This window comes from Scophthalmus maximus, chromosome 20 (assembly GCF_022379125.1).
Source record: "Scophthalmus maximus strain ysfricsl-2021 chromosome 20, ASM2237912v1, whole genome shotgun sequence".
NCBI classification, from domain to species: domain Eukaryota; kingdom Metazoa; phylum Chordata; class Actinopteri; order Pleuronectiformes; family Scophthalmidae; genus Scophthalmus; species Scophthalmus maximus.
In genome coordinates this window covers 14,915,190-14,934,390 of record NC_061534.1, presented here as the reverse complement: position 1 = coordinate 14,934,390, position 19,201 = coordinate 14,915,190, and the positions used below count along the sequence as shown (strand labels likewise).

At 40.9% G+C, this 19,201-nt stretch overlaps 1 protein-coding gene across 1 annotated transcript; it reads right to left on the bottom strand.

The window, feature by feature from the left end:
* Window positions 1-2,778: 2,778 nt before the first annotated feature.
* Window positions 2,779-18,150, bottom strand: LOC118285297 (TNF receptor-associated factor 2-like). Its single transcript, XM_035608848.2, has 11 exons — window positions 17,920-18,150; window positions 14,651-14,860; window positions 14,221-14,299; window positions 11,829-11,927; window positions 11,284-11,445; window positions 11,104-11,178; window positions 9,416-9,490; window positions 8,134-8,733; window positions 7,408-7,585; window positions 6,985-7,133; window positions 2,779-5,850 (listed from the first exon to the last, which is right to left on the bottom strand). Exons 2-11 carry the CDS (start codon window positions 14,836-14,838, stop codon window positions 5,632-5,634), a joined length of 1,824 nt encoding a protein of 607 aa, XP_035464741.2. The 5' UTR covers window positions 14,839-14,860; window positions 17,920-18,150; the 3' UTR covers window positions 2,779-5,631.
* Window positions 18,151-19,201: the final 1,051 nt, after the last annotated feature.

Genomic DNA, 19,201 nt, shown 5'->3' with positions numbered 1-19,201 from the left:
CACTAATCCAGATGCACAACCACCACTGAGAGCAACCCAAATCTGTTACCTCCCGTGCGTGCACAGAAGACATCACAAACCCCAGTCATTGTACTTATTCAAGACAATTACAGGAAAATAGACACCGATTCAAAGGAGTGACACAAAAATACAGCACCGCTTGCGAGTGCACGTGTGTGGTCCACTTTCAGCGAATTAAACTCTCAAATAAACAACAAAACGAGTTCAGACAATACAAGAAGATGATAATTCAGAATTCTAGAAGTTCTGTAGGACAGAAATTAACCAGCAGCCACAATGTCTTTGCATCCGTTTGCATACAAATCGGACTAAACAGCCTGGAACATGTTAGCTGAAGCAGCAAATACTTAGCTCAGCCGCTGTGAAGCGGTGGTGCGTCGTCCCAGCGGAGAGTCGACCCTCGGGAAACGCTGGCGTCCGCGTTTATCTAAGTGTTTGCGTTAGCAGCTAGCTGTGCTAATGTGCGGCCCGCCAAATAACACTAACGCGGTTGTTTCGTGTTAAAAGGCGACCCTCGGGGGCGTGGAACTGCACGTAGCTTGGTTAGCCTAGCGGTTAGCCACTCTCCAGGTGAGCATGTCGACCTGCACCAGGTGAGACGCGCAAGGCCTAATTACACCGCGCCATCGAGGAGGGTGCGTTTGATTTAGCTCCGGCGTGTCTCTGAGGGTGAGAGTAGCACCGCACCAACTGACATTCAGTTCCGGGAGGGCAGTTGTACAAAATGCATTAACACAAAGACAGGTGCCTGCTAACTACATTTTTCTAACAAAATGCAGGATTGTAAAGAGTGCAAATGTGTTGGAATGTGGAGCAGTACAGTAATATACTACTATACTATACTATACTATATATATTATAAGTATCAGTCTGGTAGAGACTAAAGCAGCAGTTGTACAACTGTCCTCTCTCTCTCTTCTCTCCTACTGTCTCTCCTCCCACCCTCTTTCTGCCCACCTCTCCTCTCTTCCTCATTTCTCTCCTCACCCCAACCGGTCGAGACAGATGACCGCCCCCAACTGAGTCCGGTTCTGTCAGAGATTTCTTCCTGTTAAAAGAGAGTTTTTTCTCTCCAACGTCGCCAAGTGCTTTGCTCATTGTTGGATTTGTTGGGTTTTCCCTGTAATATTGTAATATTGACCTCACTATGTAAAGTGCCTTGAGACAAGGTATGTTGTGATATGGCGCTTTACAAATAAAATTGAATTGAATTGAATGGAATTAATAAACTGCCCTAAAAAGTAAAGTACACGTGCCCTAAAATTGTACTGAAATACAGTAATTGAATAAATGTGCTTTGTTACCATGTCCCCAGAGTTTAAATGTTGTTGTATGTTATTACATGTTACAAATAATACAATGATGAATATGATTTAAAAAAAAACATTTGGGTTGCAGGGGGGTTGAAAAAGTTTAATATTTTTCTTTCTTCCAATGTTCACAGAAAGGTATGAAAAGGTAATCTGCATTACTGGCCCCATGTATTTGCCCAACCACATCCTGTAAAGGTAACCACGGCGGCCTCACTGAGGGTAACATGACATCTGCAACTCTAGAAAAGTCACATCAACTCCAAAAATATAGAAGAAAATTGGAATGGCTCTCTTTTATTCAAAAAAAAGTTGTGTTTGTGTGCTGAACGTACCACAAAGGTTCTGTCCTTGTGCATTGAAGAAGCTGCAGGAAACACATTGGTATCACAGTCTAAATTTGCATTCGGAAAGAACTGAGATATGTACAATGCACGCTGTTGTTTGGTGGGTCAAACTGCCCTGTATGTCCACCTTATTCTTTTTTACCCAGATATCCCAGCAGTTCACTTCCTGTAACGAAGGCCTGTATTGGATATGTGTGGAAATGAAGATAGTCTCTAACTGACCACAAAGATACAATGGATATTTTCATTGGTTTTTATTTTGAGTAACATCCAGAACAAAAGAACACGGGTTTTGTCTATTCGTTAGTGGATCCATAGTGCCCTCTAGTGAGCAATGCTAGAAGTTAACTCAATACATTCACTCAAATACTTTTCTGCTATCCAACTTTGAGGGAGTATTTACTTTGTTAATACTTCTACATTTTAACAGCTATAAAAATATAATGTTAAGTTACTTTTCAGATAAAGAGATTACAATTTCCCATAAGAAATGAATACGTTTATGAAGCACAAAGGGCTATTGTTAATTTTTAAGGATGAAATCAAGGCATCCCTTACCCAGAAGCTGTGTCTACAAGTTTAAGTTATGTTTTGTGGCCCAAAATGGTAGACTTATCCAGTATTCATTAAAACAGCAAATATTACAAACATTTGCGGCTTTTTTTTCTTTCTTTAAATTGTTAGCTCTTTTTATCTATTTATTTTATTCCTGACGCATTATGTTACCAAAATAATATACAGTTCTCATTTATGGTTGGAACCTCCTTGGCATTTTGAATGTCATCTACATTGTTCGGTACAATTTCCAACAAAATTTATTTTTAGGGTAAATCTTGAACATCTTGTTTCTAACAGTTTTTTGTTTGGGTATATATCTAATCACTAATATGAAAAAAAAAGATATTATTAACACTGGGTTTAAACAATCCACTGGTCAATGTTAAAAATCGCAGCATTGCATCTGTGCTATAGTAAACCAAACCCCCTTTGTCAATTTAAAATTTTTGTTTTTTTAGCATGTATTTAAATCTAGATCACCTCAATCAGGACTTTTACCAGGAGGATCAGAATTCTTAAAATAATCAATCAAATCAAATAAATTTCAAAGCTGAAACCAACAAACTTTATTACATACTGCATGTCCTTTTTTTTTTTTTTAGCATAATACATACAATTATCAACATCAGAATATATATGGCTCTGATTTCAAGGTACACAAATCACTCAACAAAATACCCTGTTTGGACAAACAACCAATACAAAGTGCACAAATAAAGTTGATTCAAGTCAACTGCATCACATCACAGAACTGCCATTGTGTTTTTCAAAAAATGAATTAAAGCTTACATTCAGAAACCTCAGGAGGGTCGGTCATTTGAGGACAATTTCATGGGACAGTACTTATTATATTCTCTGGTCCTGACCTCAGTAGTGACCCATGCATCATTGTAAAATGGCACACGTGCACGCCCACACACGCCCACACACATATACATACAAACTTAAATGTAAATACTGTATATTTGGCACTGTATCTTAGCATAGAACATAAAAGACAACTTGCAATACAACATTGTTAGTATGTGGAGGTAAAATCAGATTTTGGCACATAACAAGAACACGGGAGATTTGAAAAAGTTCATGTAATCTTACTTATTACACGCTCAGTCGTCACTGAAAGGTTTTAGAGTTAAAGATAGAAACCCGCTCACTGTAGGTAGCAGGAATTCCTCAACGTTCAAATGAACTTTCTTAAAAAATCATCAGCTCCCTGAGCCAGTTAGCTTCACGAGGAGCTACTGGCTAGAGGTTCCCATGTTAGTGATATCAGCGGATGTATGCTTAATGACGAGGAAAGCACCACAGTTCCAAGGAAAGTTCTAAATAATTTGCAGTTCTCCGGCGCATGTAAACAAATGGCAACAAACAAATTGAGCCTCACCTCTGTAAACCCTTAAAGCCAAGATGTCATCAAAACCTAACTAAGACATAATCATATATTGCACTCTAGAAGGAATCCTAAGTCCTACTGCACAAAGGGGTTGTCCTGGCCTGTTCAAACCATCTTGACAAACAAAAAGGTGGTATATAGATATAGAATTTATAAGGTATTCAGCAATACTATGTTTATTATAACATCTTGTGTATATTAACATTGATATATAGAATATTTCAACTGTATGATATGAAAGATACATATTTATAAATTGCTATGAATATAGGCGGATGCGTCCGTTGGAGTAGACGGCAGCGCCAGATATAACATAATTAACTATTCTATGATTAGGTCTTCTTCGTCCAAACAAATACAAATCAATGCTTTCGCGCGTGGGTCACAGAGGAAACCGGGCGAAACTCCATAGTGAATATGAATTGAAGCCTCCCATGCACAGAGAGGTTTCAATACAGGTCGAGACTGGTTTTCAAACAGGCCAGCGTGAACTTTTAAGACCTCAGCATGCATGCTAAGTAAGTAGAACAGCAATCCCTGGCGGACAAGCGGAAAATTACAGAAACATCTCTGATATACTGGAGATTTTGTGTTTCGATTAGTGGTGCCTAATTGGAAATAGGTGAAAGCACACTCAAACACTTGGATTTATCGATTAATAATCCGGGGCTGCACTTGAACATCAGTCTGCAATAAATTAAGTCAACAACGGCCCGTCGCCTGCAAAAAAGGTATCGCAACTTCTTGTTTTCAGCCTCTCGCCCTCCACACACATTTACCTCAAGTATATTTGCACCAACATATATATTAGGTTCACATCAGTTTTCTATCTCAGAGCAGCAGAAACACATATGCACTGTATACCGTAAGGACAGAAAACAAGGAACGGACAATTCCCTCATTTCATGGAATCTGTGTTGACTTCAGTCTGTGGTGGGGCACAGTACTATGTGTTGAGATGTGAGCTAGTGAGCATGTCCTGGGGGAAAAACTGCAGCTGTGTGTGTGTTTTGTCAGAGACAAGAACACAGGTGAGTTTTAATGCCTCAGGCTTGACTGGCAAGCTGCCCTGACTCCTTGGTAACTTCACTGTATCTTCCACAGATGTACCAAACCACCGATCAGAACCACCGACCCCTATTCGGAACAAATACGCGACACTAACTTTACATGAAAATAGCCTGTTTCCAAAGACATGCAGGCAATGTCCACCATCACGGATGGCTAATTCACTAACAAGTTTAACGACAAACGAGGAACCCTCGTGAAGCTCGGTCGGATTAAGGAGCAAATTTATACTTAAAAACGCCAGCAGCATGCACCTTTGCGCAAAAAAAAAAAAAGAGGCAAAAATAAATGCCTGTAATCTTATTCATAACATAACTCCACGTTTGTCTATGCAAATTCACTCGACACTGGAATTGAGAAGCTCACAATATCCACAGTCTGCAAGAAAAAGCTAAAACTGCATCAAGCCACACTCTAACTCTTTTACACGTCTACCGCCAGCTTTCTACAGCGACATCAGAATGATCACTTGGACTACCTGTAATCTACAATCCTGGTCTGACGCAGTCTGCGCGTTCTGTGACACATCTGCCTCGACTCGACACTGCGCCGACTGCGCTGCACTGGTGCGTACGTCTTCTGTCCTTCAACTTAAAAGGTATGTGCAGACTCGAAAGTGACACTTCATCACCATGGGAGTGGTGCTGTGATGTCAGAAGGAAAAACAAAAGGTTTTGCTCCCAAAATGTACAGCTATGACCGTGGTTCGCACTTTGAACCCACTGGGTATGACGATGCCAGCGCCGCCTGGACTGAGCAAACTGAAGCCACATCCAGCACACAGCTGCAAGCATGTTTGTCTCCCAAAAGCTGCAGGGGGACAGTAGAATGCCTGAACGGAGCCCTGGGAGGACCACGATTGAGCCAAAACGAAGCCACAATGGTCAAAGAGCTGCCTGGTTTGCCAAACTGTCCCCACCCTGTGGAGGCCCATCTAGAGGCCGGTGAGGTCCACAATCGCCTTGATGAAAATGGTGTCGTCGCGGATGTAAGAGTTCTTGGCGTCGAGCTTGGAGAGTGGGCAGAAGAGCGGACAGCCACTGGCGATGTTCATCTCGCTCACAGGTCTCTGGAAGGACGAGGACGTGACGTCGGGTCGGAAGGCGTCGATGATGTGCTCCCTGTTGCTCTGGTCCAGCAGCATCAGTGTCACCTGGAAATGAGGAAAAAGTAGAGATTGTGTTTACAATGCTTCAAACAATGTTATGAACTATTGAAAAGCTTTGGGGCATATTTACTGAGGCAATGTTTAGACCAACTTTGGATGTATTTGAAAAAAATGCTCACTCATTAACTTGAATAGAGCAGAGGGGCAAATACACCGGTGTCTGGTAAAGCCATGCAAGATTAATCGTGGTACAGTGTCATTTGAACTCAAGCCAAAATTATTAGTTTATTCATTGACATAAAAAATATTTTTTAACTTTTATACCATTTTAATGACTTTTAAAGCAAAAACAACAAAAACTTGTCAGATTCCTGGCGAGTTTAAAAAATGTGAACTCGCCGGCTTGAATTTGTCTGTCGTAAGGGCTTCAACAGAGGGAAACGGGAGAAAGACCAAATATTCATTGACTTGAAATTTGATAGGACAGAACCTCTAGACTACATACTTAGAAAGGTCCCAGCCACATTCATCAGCATTGATTTGTAGAGCGGGTGATAAAGGCCAGACACACGTGTTCCACACGTCTGGAGAGCGAAGGAGCACTAAACAAAGTATTTTCCACTACTGAACTTTTGGAATTTTGATTGAAGACAGGACACACATGCACATTCGTTCCACAGGAGGACAGATATATGTGAGGAAGTATTGAATAACAGGATTTTGTCCTGAATCTGTCAAAGATCAGTGATATAATGACCTGTGAAAAAGACATTTCTGGAAAAAATGGTTCCAACTCTATTGACAATATTGATACTGTGAACAAAAATAATATGAAGGCCTGATTAATAAGTCTTATTGGCTGCTTCAGCCAGGAAGAGGGCCAAGGTGTGAGACAGAAAAATCTCAATTAAAATTGTGAGATATGTTAGGTGGTTGAGTTGAGTGATCCTGAGCTGAGAAAAAAACTTTAAAATGCGTCTTTTCATTTCCCCCTTAAAATATCTATTGCATGAGACCAAACACACAGTTTTTTAGCAGATTATCTTCCATGTTACTGGCACAAAACCTCGGTGCAGATATTTAGTAGATTAAAACAAACTCAATTTGACTGTTTGACACCTTGAAATGGGGCCACAAATTCTTTAGTAAATACCTACTGTCGCCTTTGTATGTTTTTACCTTTTGGTTGAAGGGCCATTTGAGCAGAGCGTCACTCAGTCCCCTCATCACCACAAAGAACAAGGACAAGTGGCTGCCACGCCCCGTCCCATCTCCGTTCAGATAGATCCGCAGACACATCTTGTAGCCATACTTGTTGGTGTAGAAGGCTGAAGGGGAAAGGGGGGAGGGGGACATCAGCTTCAGTAATGAGGCTTTTGCAAAAGATATCTAAACAAGTGGACTTGGCTTTTAGCAACAGGGCCTGACCTGCAACCCGAGTCGGGATGGGTCTATGAATATTTAGTCTGATCGGGTCCAGTGGGCTCAAGGTCAAGTCTTGAGTCTGTGTTTCAATATGTTCTACTGGCTGAGTGGATCTGAACATCCCTTCTGTCATCTTTTAGCTTTTAGCATCTCATCTACAATGATGCCCCACGTTACCTGGTGAGAACATGGCAGGGGCTCGACCAGCGATGGCGTCCTGTCTCTTTTTGGCAAAATCGGAGATCCTCCAGACAAAGACGCCGTCAAAGGTGGTGGCAGACATTTCCCTGAGCCGGCCCTCCATCTCAGCAACCGTCAGGTCCTTCAGCCCCACTGTCCTCTCCAGCTGTCGCACCTGGAAAATAAACGCTCACTCTGCCTCAACAGGTTTTTCATTTCATCCATTTCATATCTGCCACATGGAAAATAGGGGGGAAACATGTTGGTAGTTTGTGGATCCATCCTTCCTGTGGTCACTTTGGTTCATGGTTACAAAGGATTTAAATGTTTTCATGGCAGGAAAAAAAAACAAATCATCCCATTCATTTGGAATTCACATCAACTTGCATAGTTCGAATCATGCTGAATTAGCTCTTTGCAATGTACCCTTGGATGTACAGACTATTATCACTTGATTACTTTGATAGTGAAGAAAACTTCAAAACATGAGGATTCCCAGCCAAATTCAGAAGTTAAGGAGTATATTTTGATATGAAATATATGTGGATGTATGGATGTATCATTTTGAGATAACGATGTCCTCAGAAAGTGTAAATCACACTGAATCTAATAGTATTATGTAACATGTGTTAAGATTCAAATGAGTTATGACTCCAAGAACAAGGACTGTGAGTGTGATGGCTGCCGTCAAGTGCAGTCCTGGTTCCATCTGTTCGGTCGTACCTTATTACTGAGAGCCTCGATCTTATCCTGGTCCAGCTTATGCTGACGGTTACTGGCCTCCATGGTGGTGGCGAACCTCTCCACCTCTCTATTCAGCACGCACACCACGTTTTCAAACGTGCTGGATTTGACTTCCAGTTCCGTGCACCTGCGTCCCAGCTCGGCCACTTTGGTCTTCTCGCTGTGGAGCTGGAGCTCCAGCGCCGCTCCCACCGAGCTGGGCAAAGGTGTGAAAGAGGTAGACACGGAGAGGGTGGGGGCCAGAGTGGGAGGTGGGGGGAGAGGAGATGAAGCAGGTGGACCATGGGGACCAGAGCTGGAGGATGAGGTGGAGGTGGAGGTGGAGGTGGAGGCGGTGGCGGTGGCGGCGGCGGCTCCCTGCACGGGAGGCCCAGAGGAGGTGGTGCTGAGCTGGGAGACTCTGGCCTCGAGTTCCCTGAGGGACTGTTGGAGTTCCACCAGTTTGTGTCCAGCGAGTTCCAGTCCCTGGGGCTGCAGGCCCTCCATGCTCACCTTCATGCCCATGATGTAGTGCAGCAGCAGATTGAGGTGCTCGTAGGCGTAGGCGCGCTCGTGGTCATGAATCTTTTCCTTCTCCACCTTCACAACGGGATGCGACAAACTGGAAGTTAAACATTGTGGTATAGACACAAATCCTGCCTGTCTTTGGTTCATCAGAAGATCATGGTGCAATACACAATTACAGTAGGTCTGCTCTTGACTCTGGTGATGTTGAGTAAATGCGGGCCTCTCCCTTGACTCTCAGATGAATCACAGAAGATTTGGTTCTGCCTAATGAACACAAGGCTTTAATGCACAGACCGTCTCATTACTTCTGCTCTCCAGTCTAATATAAAGTAAATACAGTATTTCAAACGCCAGATCACATTTTAACCACCATGCACCACATGTGCTAACCACATGTGCTAACTGAGAGTGAAAGAATGCAGCCACAGATACTGTGCTCCTCCCTAAAGGACTGAGCTGTAAAAACAAAAAAAAAAGTTTCTCTTCAAATTTCTTCTTCTCAATGTGAATGTGAAATGTTCCGTTTGTACATATTCAAACTGTATAGTTTCATTTCTTCTATACAGGTCTTGGAAAAAAAAGACAAATTAATCTCCAAAGGGAAAATAGAATCAGTGACGGGGAAAAGTTAAAAACCAAAACACATAACTAACCCTCTTCCTCAGCTAATAATTTTCGTACAATCCCTTAAAATGAATATTTGCATAAAAATAGGAAAAAAAAATATTCTTGAGAACACGATCAGGCTACTTACGGACATATCACATCCCACGACGTGAAATCGACACGGTGTTCTGAATTTGCTGCAGAACTTAATGTGGTCCACATACTAGAAAAAAACGTCAACAAGAAAAGGACATTACTTTTCAAAAAAAAGGTAACTGATTAGCTAACTGATCATGTATTGTCATTTAATACAAAGCAGGGCTAATCATCTGAATCTATAGAAAATAAATACACAACGATATTTGAAAAACTCAAAAGGTCGATTAACAACATTTAACCACCAAAGATATTTCCACAAACCTAAAATACTCTTCTAACTGTCTGATGAAAAGAAAAAAAAACATCCATCTGCTGCACCAGACAGGACACTTGCTTGTATGGCACAAATCTGAAATGCTATCGATATATATTTACATAACATTACATTCATTTAGCAGACGCTTTTGTCCAAAGCGACTTACAGGAAGTTACTTTCATGCAAACTTCCTCAAGTGTAATTCTCAAATTCCAGACTGGCTGATCTTATGATCTACAGCTACAGAACATAGTCATCATTCCCTCTGATATTGTGTTGTACAGATCTGACGTACATGTTGTCAAGAGCTCATTATCTTTTGAACATTTTATAAACTGCAATCGCATTCAATTTTTGTCTAATTAGATTAGATATTAATTAGTGGTCTGCTGGAACTGCAGCATCTCAACAGCTGACAGGAAGAGACTAGAAAGACTGATCAGGAAGGCCAGCTCTGTCCTAGGATGCCCCTTGGACACAGTGCAGGTGGTGGGAGAGAGGAGGATGATAGCAAAGCTATCATCAGTGGTGGACAACGACTCCAACCCTAAGTGTGTGAAGGAGCGGTATCGCAGGTCCTTATTTCCTGCTGCTGTGAGACTGTACAACCAGCACTGCTCCCAATAGAACACATACACACACACACAGGACTCAACCACTGTGAAATAACTAACGCTGCAATAACCAACTGTGCAATTTTTAGATTTATTCCCCATGTGCAACTATTGCTATGGCTCTGTACATATTATTTATATTTTTACATTTTGTTATATTTTGTACATACATACAGTTTTTTTTTTAATTCCTGTAAATTTATTTCTATTCTGCTATTTCTCCTATATTCTGTCCACTGTGGTGCTGTAACTAAAAATGTCCCCATTGTGGGACGAATAAAGGAATATCTTATCTTATCTTATCTCTTAGATCCTGATTATTTAAAATTCTTTTTTTTTTATTTTTACATGATTATTGTGTTCTGATGTAGTGATCTCCTCTGTTTTTTTAGTGTCTTTGCATTTTTCTAAATCATGTCTTATTTATTAGTTTATTTCTACTGAAGTTAATATATTTCCGTATAATCTGTTTTATTTCAATTTCGATCATGTTTTATACTGTTGTGAATTAAAATTAAATACAATTAACTGGATACCTGGATGGGAAACAGAATCAGAACTTGGAAAATGTGTATTTTTTGTCCTTCTTTTTCTCTTTAATGCACAAAATACTTTTAGTAAAGTCTCAGCAGAAAGAGCAGAAACGACCTCCTCGGTCTTTTGGGTATTTATTTTCCACTTTGTGTCTCTGTGACTTGAATGTAATCTCATCACAGGAGAGAAGTGCTGCCGCTGCATGAGCCTGTGACCTTTTTGCAACAAAATGTTTCCATCTTGTCTACATGTGGTTTGCAAAAGATGATTCACCTTCTCTCTGGGTATTTTCTTCTTGGCGCAGCCTTCACAGATCATCGGGTACTTGGGACAGATCTCATCGTGTGCCTGAAAAAAGCGACAGTGTTTTTTTCTCCCAATGACACGCAAAGAGCTGCTGTGATGCTCCCCCGACATGACGTGCATCTTAAGTCCAAATAAATTATTTCTAACCTTGATATTTTTAAAGTGAAATGGCTCCTTGCAGTACTTGCAGTTGAGCGTTCTCTCCGGGCACTCTCGTTCGTTATGGCGCTCCTGTTCGTTGAAGCGGATTCGTTCTTTGCAGGAGGGGCAGGGGATGATCATGAACTCACACTTCCCCTCGTGGGTCAGCTGTAGCAAGTAGAGCTGAAGTTGAGCCGTTGTGCCAGTTTTTACAATTTGTCGACTTTGGCCTAAACTGTCTACTGTTCATACAACATGCATGTGCTGTTTTCCGACAGCAACTACGGAAAATTGTGACCGGACGTTTTTCAAAGTTCGCCGTTCACACGTAGATCGCAGCGGGAGATTGTCCGAGTTAGACGCGTTCACGACAGCAGGAAAATTCACAGGACACTCAGGCGAGGACTTCAGTGCGTGTATGCAAGCAGCTCTACATACACAGCGAGGTGAAGCTTCAGATATTTGTGCATTTAAAAAAAACCGCATCAAAAACAATGCATTACCTACCAATCAAACAGAAAAAATTCCAGGCATAAAAAAGGTCAGCTTACCTCGTAGTCTTTAATGCTGCCTTTCCAATTGCAACTTTCATTGATACAAACAGCGGACAGGTTTTCGACCTCCCTTCGAACTGCGTTGTCAGGAAAAGCCTGAAAAAACAAGAGAAAACAAAAGGAATTCTCTGCCACACTGTTACACACTGTACGAACGTTTGCCCTGCCTCCCTGTCTCCACTATACAGATTATTTACGCTGAGGAAACCTGTGTACCGAACATGTATTTGATAGGATTTGTTTTCCTTGTCAGATGAATTTCCTCCAGAGGTTTATTAGTGGGTTTAGGAATGAACTGAAAAAGACCAAGGATCGTGAACAACACAGTTTGTCCTGCCCTCTCACTCGTGAAGCATGAGCCTACTGTTATTCATCTTTGGTCCGAGTCAGTCCGCAACATCAGAGCTGTGACTATGAGACGTGAGCGTGCTGTAGCTTCGGAGCATTCTAAGCCACTGTTACAGGGAATTTTCCATCTACTTATGAGACATTAGTTGTATTCGAAAGTGAACAGATGCAAAGAGGCAAATCAGACCATGTTTCATTCACTCGTCACGGCTTCTAAGACAAATATGAACAGCAAACGTGACTTTTATTAACAAGTTTTTTTTCCAGCGGCCCCATAATACCAGGAAGTGTTTGGTTAAATAAATGGCTAAAAGAGAGGCACACAGGGGCTTCAGATAATATCTGGAAAATACACTTTGGTGAGTTTGGCTGAAGTAAATTATACTTAACTACAGTAGCTCAAGCACAGTACTTAAGTGTTACGTTTTAAGGAACTTGTACTTCTACAAGTACAAGAGGGGAAATATTTTACTTTTTATTCAACTACATTTATCTGACAGTATCACTGGTTAGCTTTTTAGATAAAGACTTTAAATTATTATTATATTTTAATCAAATGAACCGTATAAAATGCACTACATAGATTTAACTGGTGGTTCCCAATTGTTCCGCACACAGAAGAGTGTGTAGTTGGGTCCTCTTGTCACATTTCAGATGTTGTTAGTAGTGCCACATGAGAGATATTTATAGAACTGTTTGAGATCCAAAGAGAAAAAAACAGTAAGTATTAGTTAGTTAGGGAAAAGTAAATTTGTGTTTCAGAACCATGTTTTTCTCCCTTACTAATCATCTAACGACCCTTTGAAGGATTCGAATCACCTAGGTCGAGAACCACTATGTAAATTACACAACTGTACACAGAGTAGATAAAACTAGCTCCACCTCAAGCAACTACAACGGTCAAATGCTGCTTTAACATTGATGCATCAATATCAACAATATCATTAACAACAACCAAATCAGTCACAGAGGAGGTTTTTCAACAATCAGTTCTTATCATTTTGACACTTTGCATCTGTATATTTTGCAGATTATACTTCTGACTCTAGTCAAGAGGGATTTTGAAAGCAGGACTTTTACATGTAATGGAGTATTATTCTTACTTGTACTCAAGTGCAGGATCTGAATATTTCCTCTACCACTCTCTGTGGCTATGCATGATTAAAAGCTACAGTAGCACCATGATGAAACGTGTGCGTTGAGACTCTATTCTTGTACGATTTTCTGTTTGTTAGAGCTGACAAATGTCCCGACACCAGTGGGACTGACGCGACAAACATCTGAAGCGATTATATATAGAAATGACGTCTCTTCTCTTCACAGACTTGTCTGTTTCTGTTACGCTGCACAGAGGCATCAAAATGAAAAACCAGCCTTGTTTGTCTCCTCGCATGCGATTCTTTATTAGCGTCCGTGGTTCCTTTACAGAAAATGTGCGGCAGCATCTCGGGGATCAGACAAATATTTTAGTCATCTGAGAGCATCAGTGGAGGAACATGACATCAGTGAGCAGCTCATAAAACCACAGCAGGTCTGAGAAATGCTGCACCGTGTTAATGAAAAGGCTAATGTACATTAGTTGCCATGCAGAAATGTATATACTGTATACTATAAATGCATATTTTAATGTTACATTTGTTGTAATGGCTTTAATATAAATTTTGTCTAATTTTATCTTTCAGGTTTTGGATTTTATTTGACTTTTTTTAGGATTTCTTTTACTATAAAGCCTAATGTTTGTTTTAGAATGATTAGCTGATTCAAATAATAACTAAAAAAAACCCCATAAAATTTAAGATTCATTAAAGTATTTAGATTGTCCAATTCCTGATTTGTGGTTGTGAGCATTTGCTGCTTTTCTTTGCCTTACGTGATAACAAACTGAATATTTGGGTTTTAGATTCATGGTTTATTAAAACAAGACATGTGGAGACTTTGCCTTCGGAAAACTGTGAAACCATTTTTTTCCCACAATTGTGTGACATTTTGTAGACAATTAATCAAGATAAAAAAACTGGATTAAAAAAACTTTTATACTCACACATCCTTGTTTCAAAATCGACGTAGGATCCTCAAAAATATCCTCTTTAATGCAGGCGCTGCATTTCTGGGGTCCATTACTGCAACAAAACAAGAATATTTGCTGATATATATGCTGCAAATAAAAAATATGTAAACATCAGTTACCAGTAACATTAAGTGCGTTCATTAAGATCTGCAAGTTTATATTGGGAAATGTTGGGTATTTTTTTACTATGTTACATTTATTTGACAGCTTCAGTTTCAGATTCAGATTAATAAAACAAAATATAGTCAACAAATAAATTATGATGTTTTATTAGAGATAAAGTCGTTGAAATTAGCCCCAGTTTTATTAGCCGTATCATTTAAACGATGCATGCACACGAATGCATCAATATTTATATTGTTATCTGTTTTGTGCTCTCTCTCCAGTCTTTACAGCTCCTCACCTCACTGCCCTGTTGAAGCAGTAGGAGCAGAAGCGGTGGCCACACTGCGCTTGAAATGGCCGTCGGAGGATGTTGTGGCAGCAGTTGCACAGGTGCTTGTCCTCCAGCTTGTTGCCCAGGATCTTCTTGGGGAAGCCGGGCTTGTTGCTCTCCATGGACGAGGGAGGGGAAGGTTCCTGTGTGGCCATGGTGTCTGTTCACACGTCGCACCTGGGACACAAACAACACGTCGACACTTTGAGACAAATGAAAAAGGAATGAATTCATTTTGATACAACAGTTAGAGACGTGCTGGGCAATAAATTGGCTTTAGTAAATATTTGATCATGTTTTATTTAATTTTATTTCTAAGGAAAATGGAGACATTTATTATATTCAACTTTATAAGAAGAAAATGAAAAAAGTCGTAGTAGGTAAATGAAAAATACCTCAATCAATATTATTTGGAGTTTCCTAAAAAAGACTAACATGATAGTTACAAAAAAATAATATTTTAACTTGGCGTAAGGGGAATACACAGTTTTCTGACATTTTATATAGTTGTATGCAGAATTTTGCGAAGCCCACACCTCATGACATATATTGATTTCTGAAGTGAAAAATCCCTGCAACCATTGAGCAACTGGGATGAGATCTGGTGACTCTCCATGGTTTCTGTTTTTTTTCCCGTTATGATGGTTTAAAAAAAAAAGGAGGATGTCGCAAATTTTACAACTTGTTAAGCCCTATGAGGCAAATTGGGATTTGTGGATATGATTGATTGACTAACTAATTGAGTGATTGGTAAAGGCCACGACATGTGATTTAAATAATTTTCATACACTTCAAAACATTCAGTGACCCCATTCATGCCCTATGGATGGTGGCATTCTCATCCTGGAAGAGATCAGTCACATTGGGATAGAAATGTGTGATCGCAGGATAAAGGTGATCACTCAAAACAACTTTGTATTGATTTGCAGTGACTCTTCTCTCTGCACCCGACAAGTGGACCACATCAGCAAAATGCCCCCCCCCGCAGCATCATCACAGTTTCCCACTTCTCTATAGACCAGTGAAGATGTTTTTTGCACCACTGAACTCTCAAGTGTGCATTTATCTTTGTAAAGAGGGAAATTGCTAAACTTGTACAATATCGTCCTCTAATTCTTCTGTCTGATCATGTCCTTCACCGACAGTCTCAGTCACCCAAGGAGGAGTTTCTCCTCACACACTTTTCAACCGTTTCCGACCCCATTTACTGACGACATACAGTCTTTGTGACTGGGGTTACTACCATCTATGCCCCAAACCATGAACCGTCTTCTAAAGTCACTTGCATCTTTTCATCGCACCATCTTATGACAATAATAAAAATAATAACAATAATAATAAGCTTTATTTGTACAGCACTTAACTGTACCTATTACATCAGCCCAGGTTCATAGGGAGTTAGTAAATCTGTGATATACCCAGGGGCATGGTTGTGTAAAGCTTTAAAACTCATCAATAACATTTTAAAATCAATACAGTCATGTAGCTTTTTTGGAGGGTCACTTTTTCACACGCCACAGAGCATGAATGGATGGTAATTGCGTAACTGTGCCACGTCAGGTTTCTTTCACTGGTTTAATCAGGCTGTTCCATTTTATTCATCACCTGACTGTAAACTGATGGCACAATATCTAAGAAGATTCCCTTCATAAAGTGTTTACAGTGGTGGTAGAAATATTCAGAACTTTTAGAGTAGAAAACACAAGGAAAAGTTCTGCATTCAAAATTTTACTCAAGGAAAATAACAGACGATAGCATCAAAATATACTATAGTATATATACTGATCATGCAGAATGACCCATTTCAGAGTAATGTCTATTACATCATTGGAATAATAGTTATTATTTATGCAATAATGTGTAAGTAAAGGCGGGGCTAATTTGAACTACTTTATATACCACTGTGCAACGTCTTCATCTGTTCACCATATTTTGTAAAAAAAAAAAAAATCTGTAATGTAACTAGTAACTAAATCGTTCAATTGAATGTGGGGCAGTAAAGTAGGCATTTATACTGCAATAAACAACTACAATGTAAACTGAACAAGTTAAGGTCTTAAACTAGATTTTGGGGCAGGTTCCCTCCACATGAAGAGGCGACGGGATGGAGAACGGAGGCCTGACAGCAGATATTATATTTCACCTGTGCAAATTGGTCATTGATCAAAGTATGTCGACGGAAACAGAGCAGAGCAGAACCTATCAACTATCACTCTGTTCAAACAATTCATGCCCAGCCCATGATATCAGAGGTATTATATCGATTTACAGTGTTGATAAAAGTTCCATATTGAATAGCACTCTTCATACATGTGTATGTGTTTTTGTTTCTTTGGGTGAAAGTTAGAGGTAACTATGATATAATCAGCTGAATTTATGCCCCTAGTTTAGTTGACACGTGTTTGTAACAGTGTGTTGAAACGGGCATGAACGCCATCTGCATGTGGCAGCTGTCACGCCTCTGTCGGGCTGCAACTAACCACTACTTCCATCATCGATTATGCCTGCCAATTATTTTCTTGATTCAAACTGTGGAAAAATAGCCTGGTAGAGCTTTCAAACCCAATTGCTTGTTTTTAAGGCGATCGGCAGGTCCAAGAGCTGACAATGTTCAGTTTACTATCACCGAAGACACAAGTAGTAATTCTGAGGCTGGAGCTGGTGAAGGTTGAAGTGGCTGGTCATAACAGTCTGTGGTCCCCGGGCAGCAGCCGGTGGTCCGGCCCTGCCTCTGACAGCACCGTCCACACACTGTCAGCCTCCGAAACATGACTGCATCATGAGTGTAGCATCTCCTCCTCCTGTGATCCACAGCAGCCATGCTCCCCTCACGGGCCAGCTGACAGGCCCACACCCTTTGTTTACATTTCCACTCTGCCTCCATGGCTCCCCGTAGTTGACTTGGCACAAAGTGATGATGACGACGACGACGACGACGACGATGATGATGATCACCGGCTGCCTCGCTTTGTGGTCTGACTAAAACACACAGCTCAGCGAAGCCTACCCAGTAACGATGCTGACAAGTCGCACATCCATTGTCTCGCCTCTGCCTCCTCTCCCCTTCCTTGTTGCTAAGCTATCAGCCTCCTTCGGTCAGAAGTGGTACCCAGCACGCCGCCACGCCCCTTTGAAATCCGAAGCCCCCGCTGCCTGCGAGGGAGCATTTACTGGAAGAAAAGAAACGCGTTCGCAAAAATTTCGCAGCTGCAATCGCAACCGGACTTTGCACTTACCAGCGTTTTCGTCTAAACTGTCATCGCGTGCGGAGGCTGCGAATTCACTTGTCCGGGTCGAGGGGGCGACGCTCGCGCGCTGCGCCGACACTAAACGAGTCTCTGCGGCCGGCTGGACGTGCTCCCGTCGACCATAGCCACATAATATAGATGTGGTCCCCTGAAGCGATGGCTGTTATTGTCCAATATCGCCATTGCACTTTCAGACTGGCTGTTACGTCATGCGGTGGGCTGCGCGCGGGGCTGATTGGCAGACGAGCCGCGGGCGCGCGAGCGTCATTGGTCCAGGACTCAGGAGTGGGCGGATGCTTGGTTTCGCGAGAGCGCGACGAACCTCCGCTCGGTGCGTTCACTTGTTTTTTAATGTTCCCGTTGCTGTTGTTGGGGTTTTCGTTCTTGTGCATCTCGTAATGCATCGTTTTGTATGACAGTTACACGAACGCATAAAGAAATTTGTATAAACAAACAAGCCCAAAAAAACAACATACTTATAGTAGTCAGTCTAAATAAATAGGTCAATAAACTAAGTTTGGGAATTGTGCATTCATCAGATGGGATATTTATTACTCAAAAACATGCACATAAAAAAACGCCCCGTCTATACGCCTGTATCATTCTTCTTTTCGTGGGTGAAGCGGATGCTTGAACAGAGTCTGTCTGAAATGCCATTCATGACCAAATTCAGTGGAGAAATATGTGGCTGCTCAAAAAAAAATACATTAGCACAGCTGATGGTACTTGGTAATACATGGGTTTATGAACTTTTTCTTCTTCCTGCGAATTTCTGTCTTCTTCGGGTACAATTGTCTCATTTGACACATCATGAGGTGATGAAAGTGTGGTGGTCTTCAAATATTTTTTCTTATGAAAATAGTTTCACAATTTTACCAACTCTTTCTTTCAACTCTCTACTTTTTTCTGTATGTTGGATTTTGCCCATGTAAAGCACTTATTATTCTTAATTCTTTTATTATTATTATTATTATTAATAATAATAACTCTTGTCTCTTTAGAAAAGACAATTTAAAAAGAATATATTTTACAACCTAAAGTTCAGGATTAGTGAAAAAGATATTGAACCACAGCAGCACAAGTTTCGTGACCCACATTTGGCCTGACTTCACCTCCGAGCAACAGCCACGAGTCTGAACCAAGTCACCATGTGACCGTTACATCCAAACGGCTGCAGCAGTGATAAGATCCCAAAATGCTCTGCAAAACTGGAATGAGAGGACGTATTACACTTAGAGCTTTCAAACAATGTATAATTTGTCAAGACGAC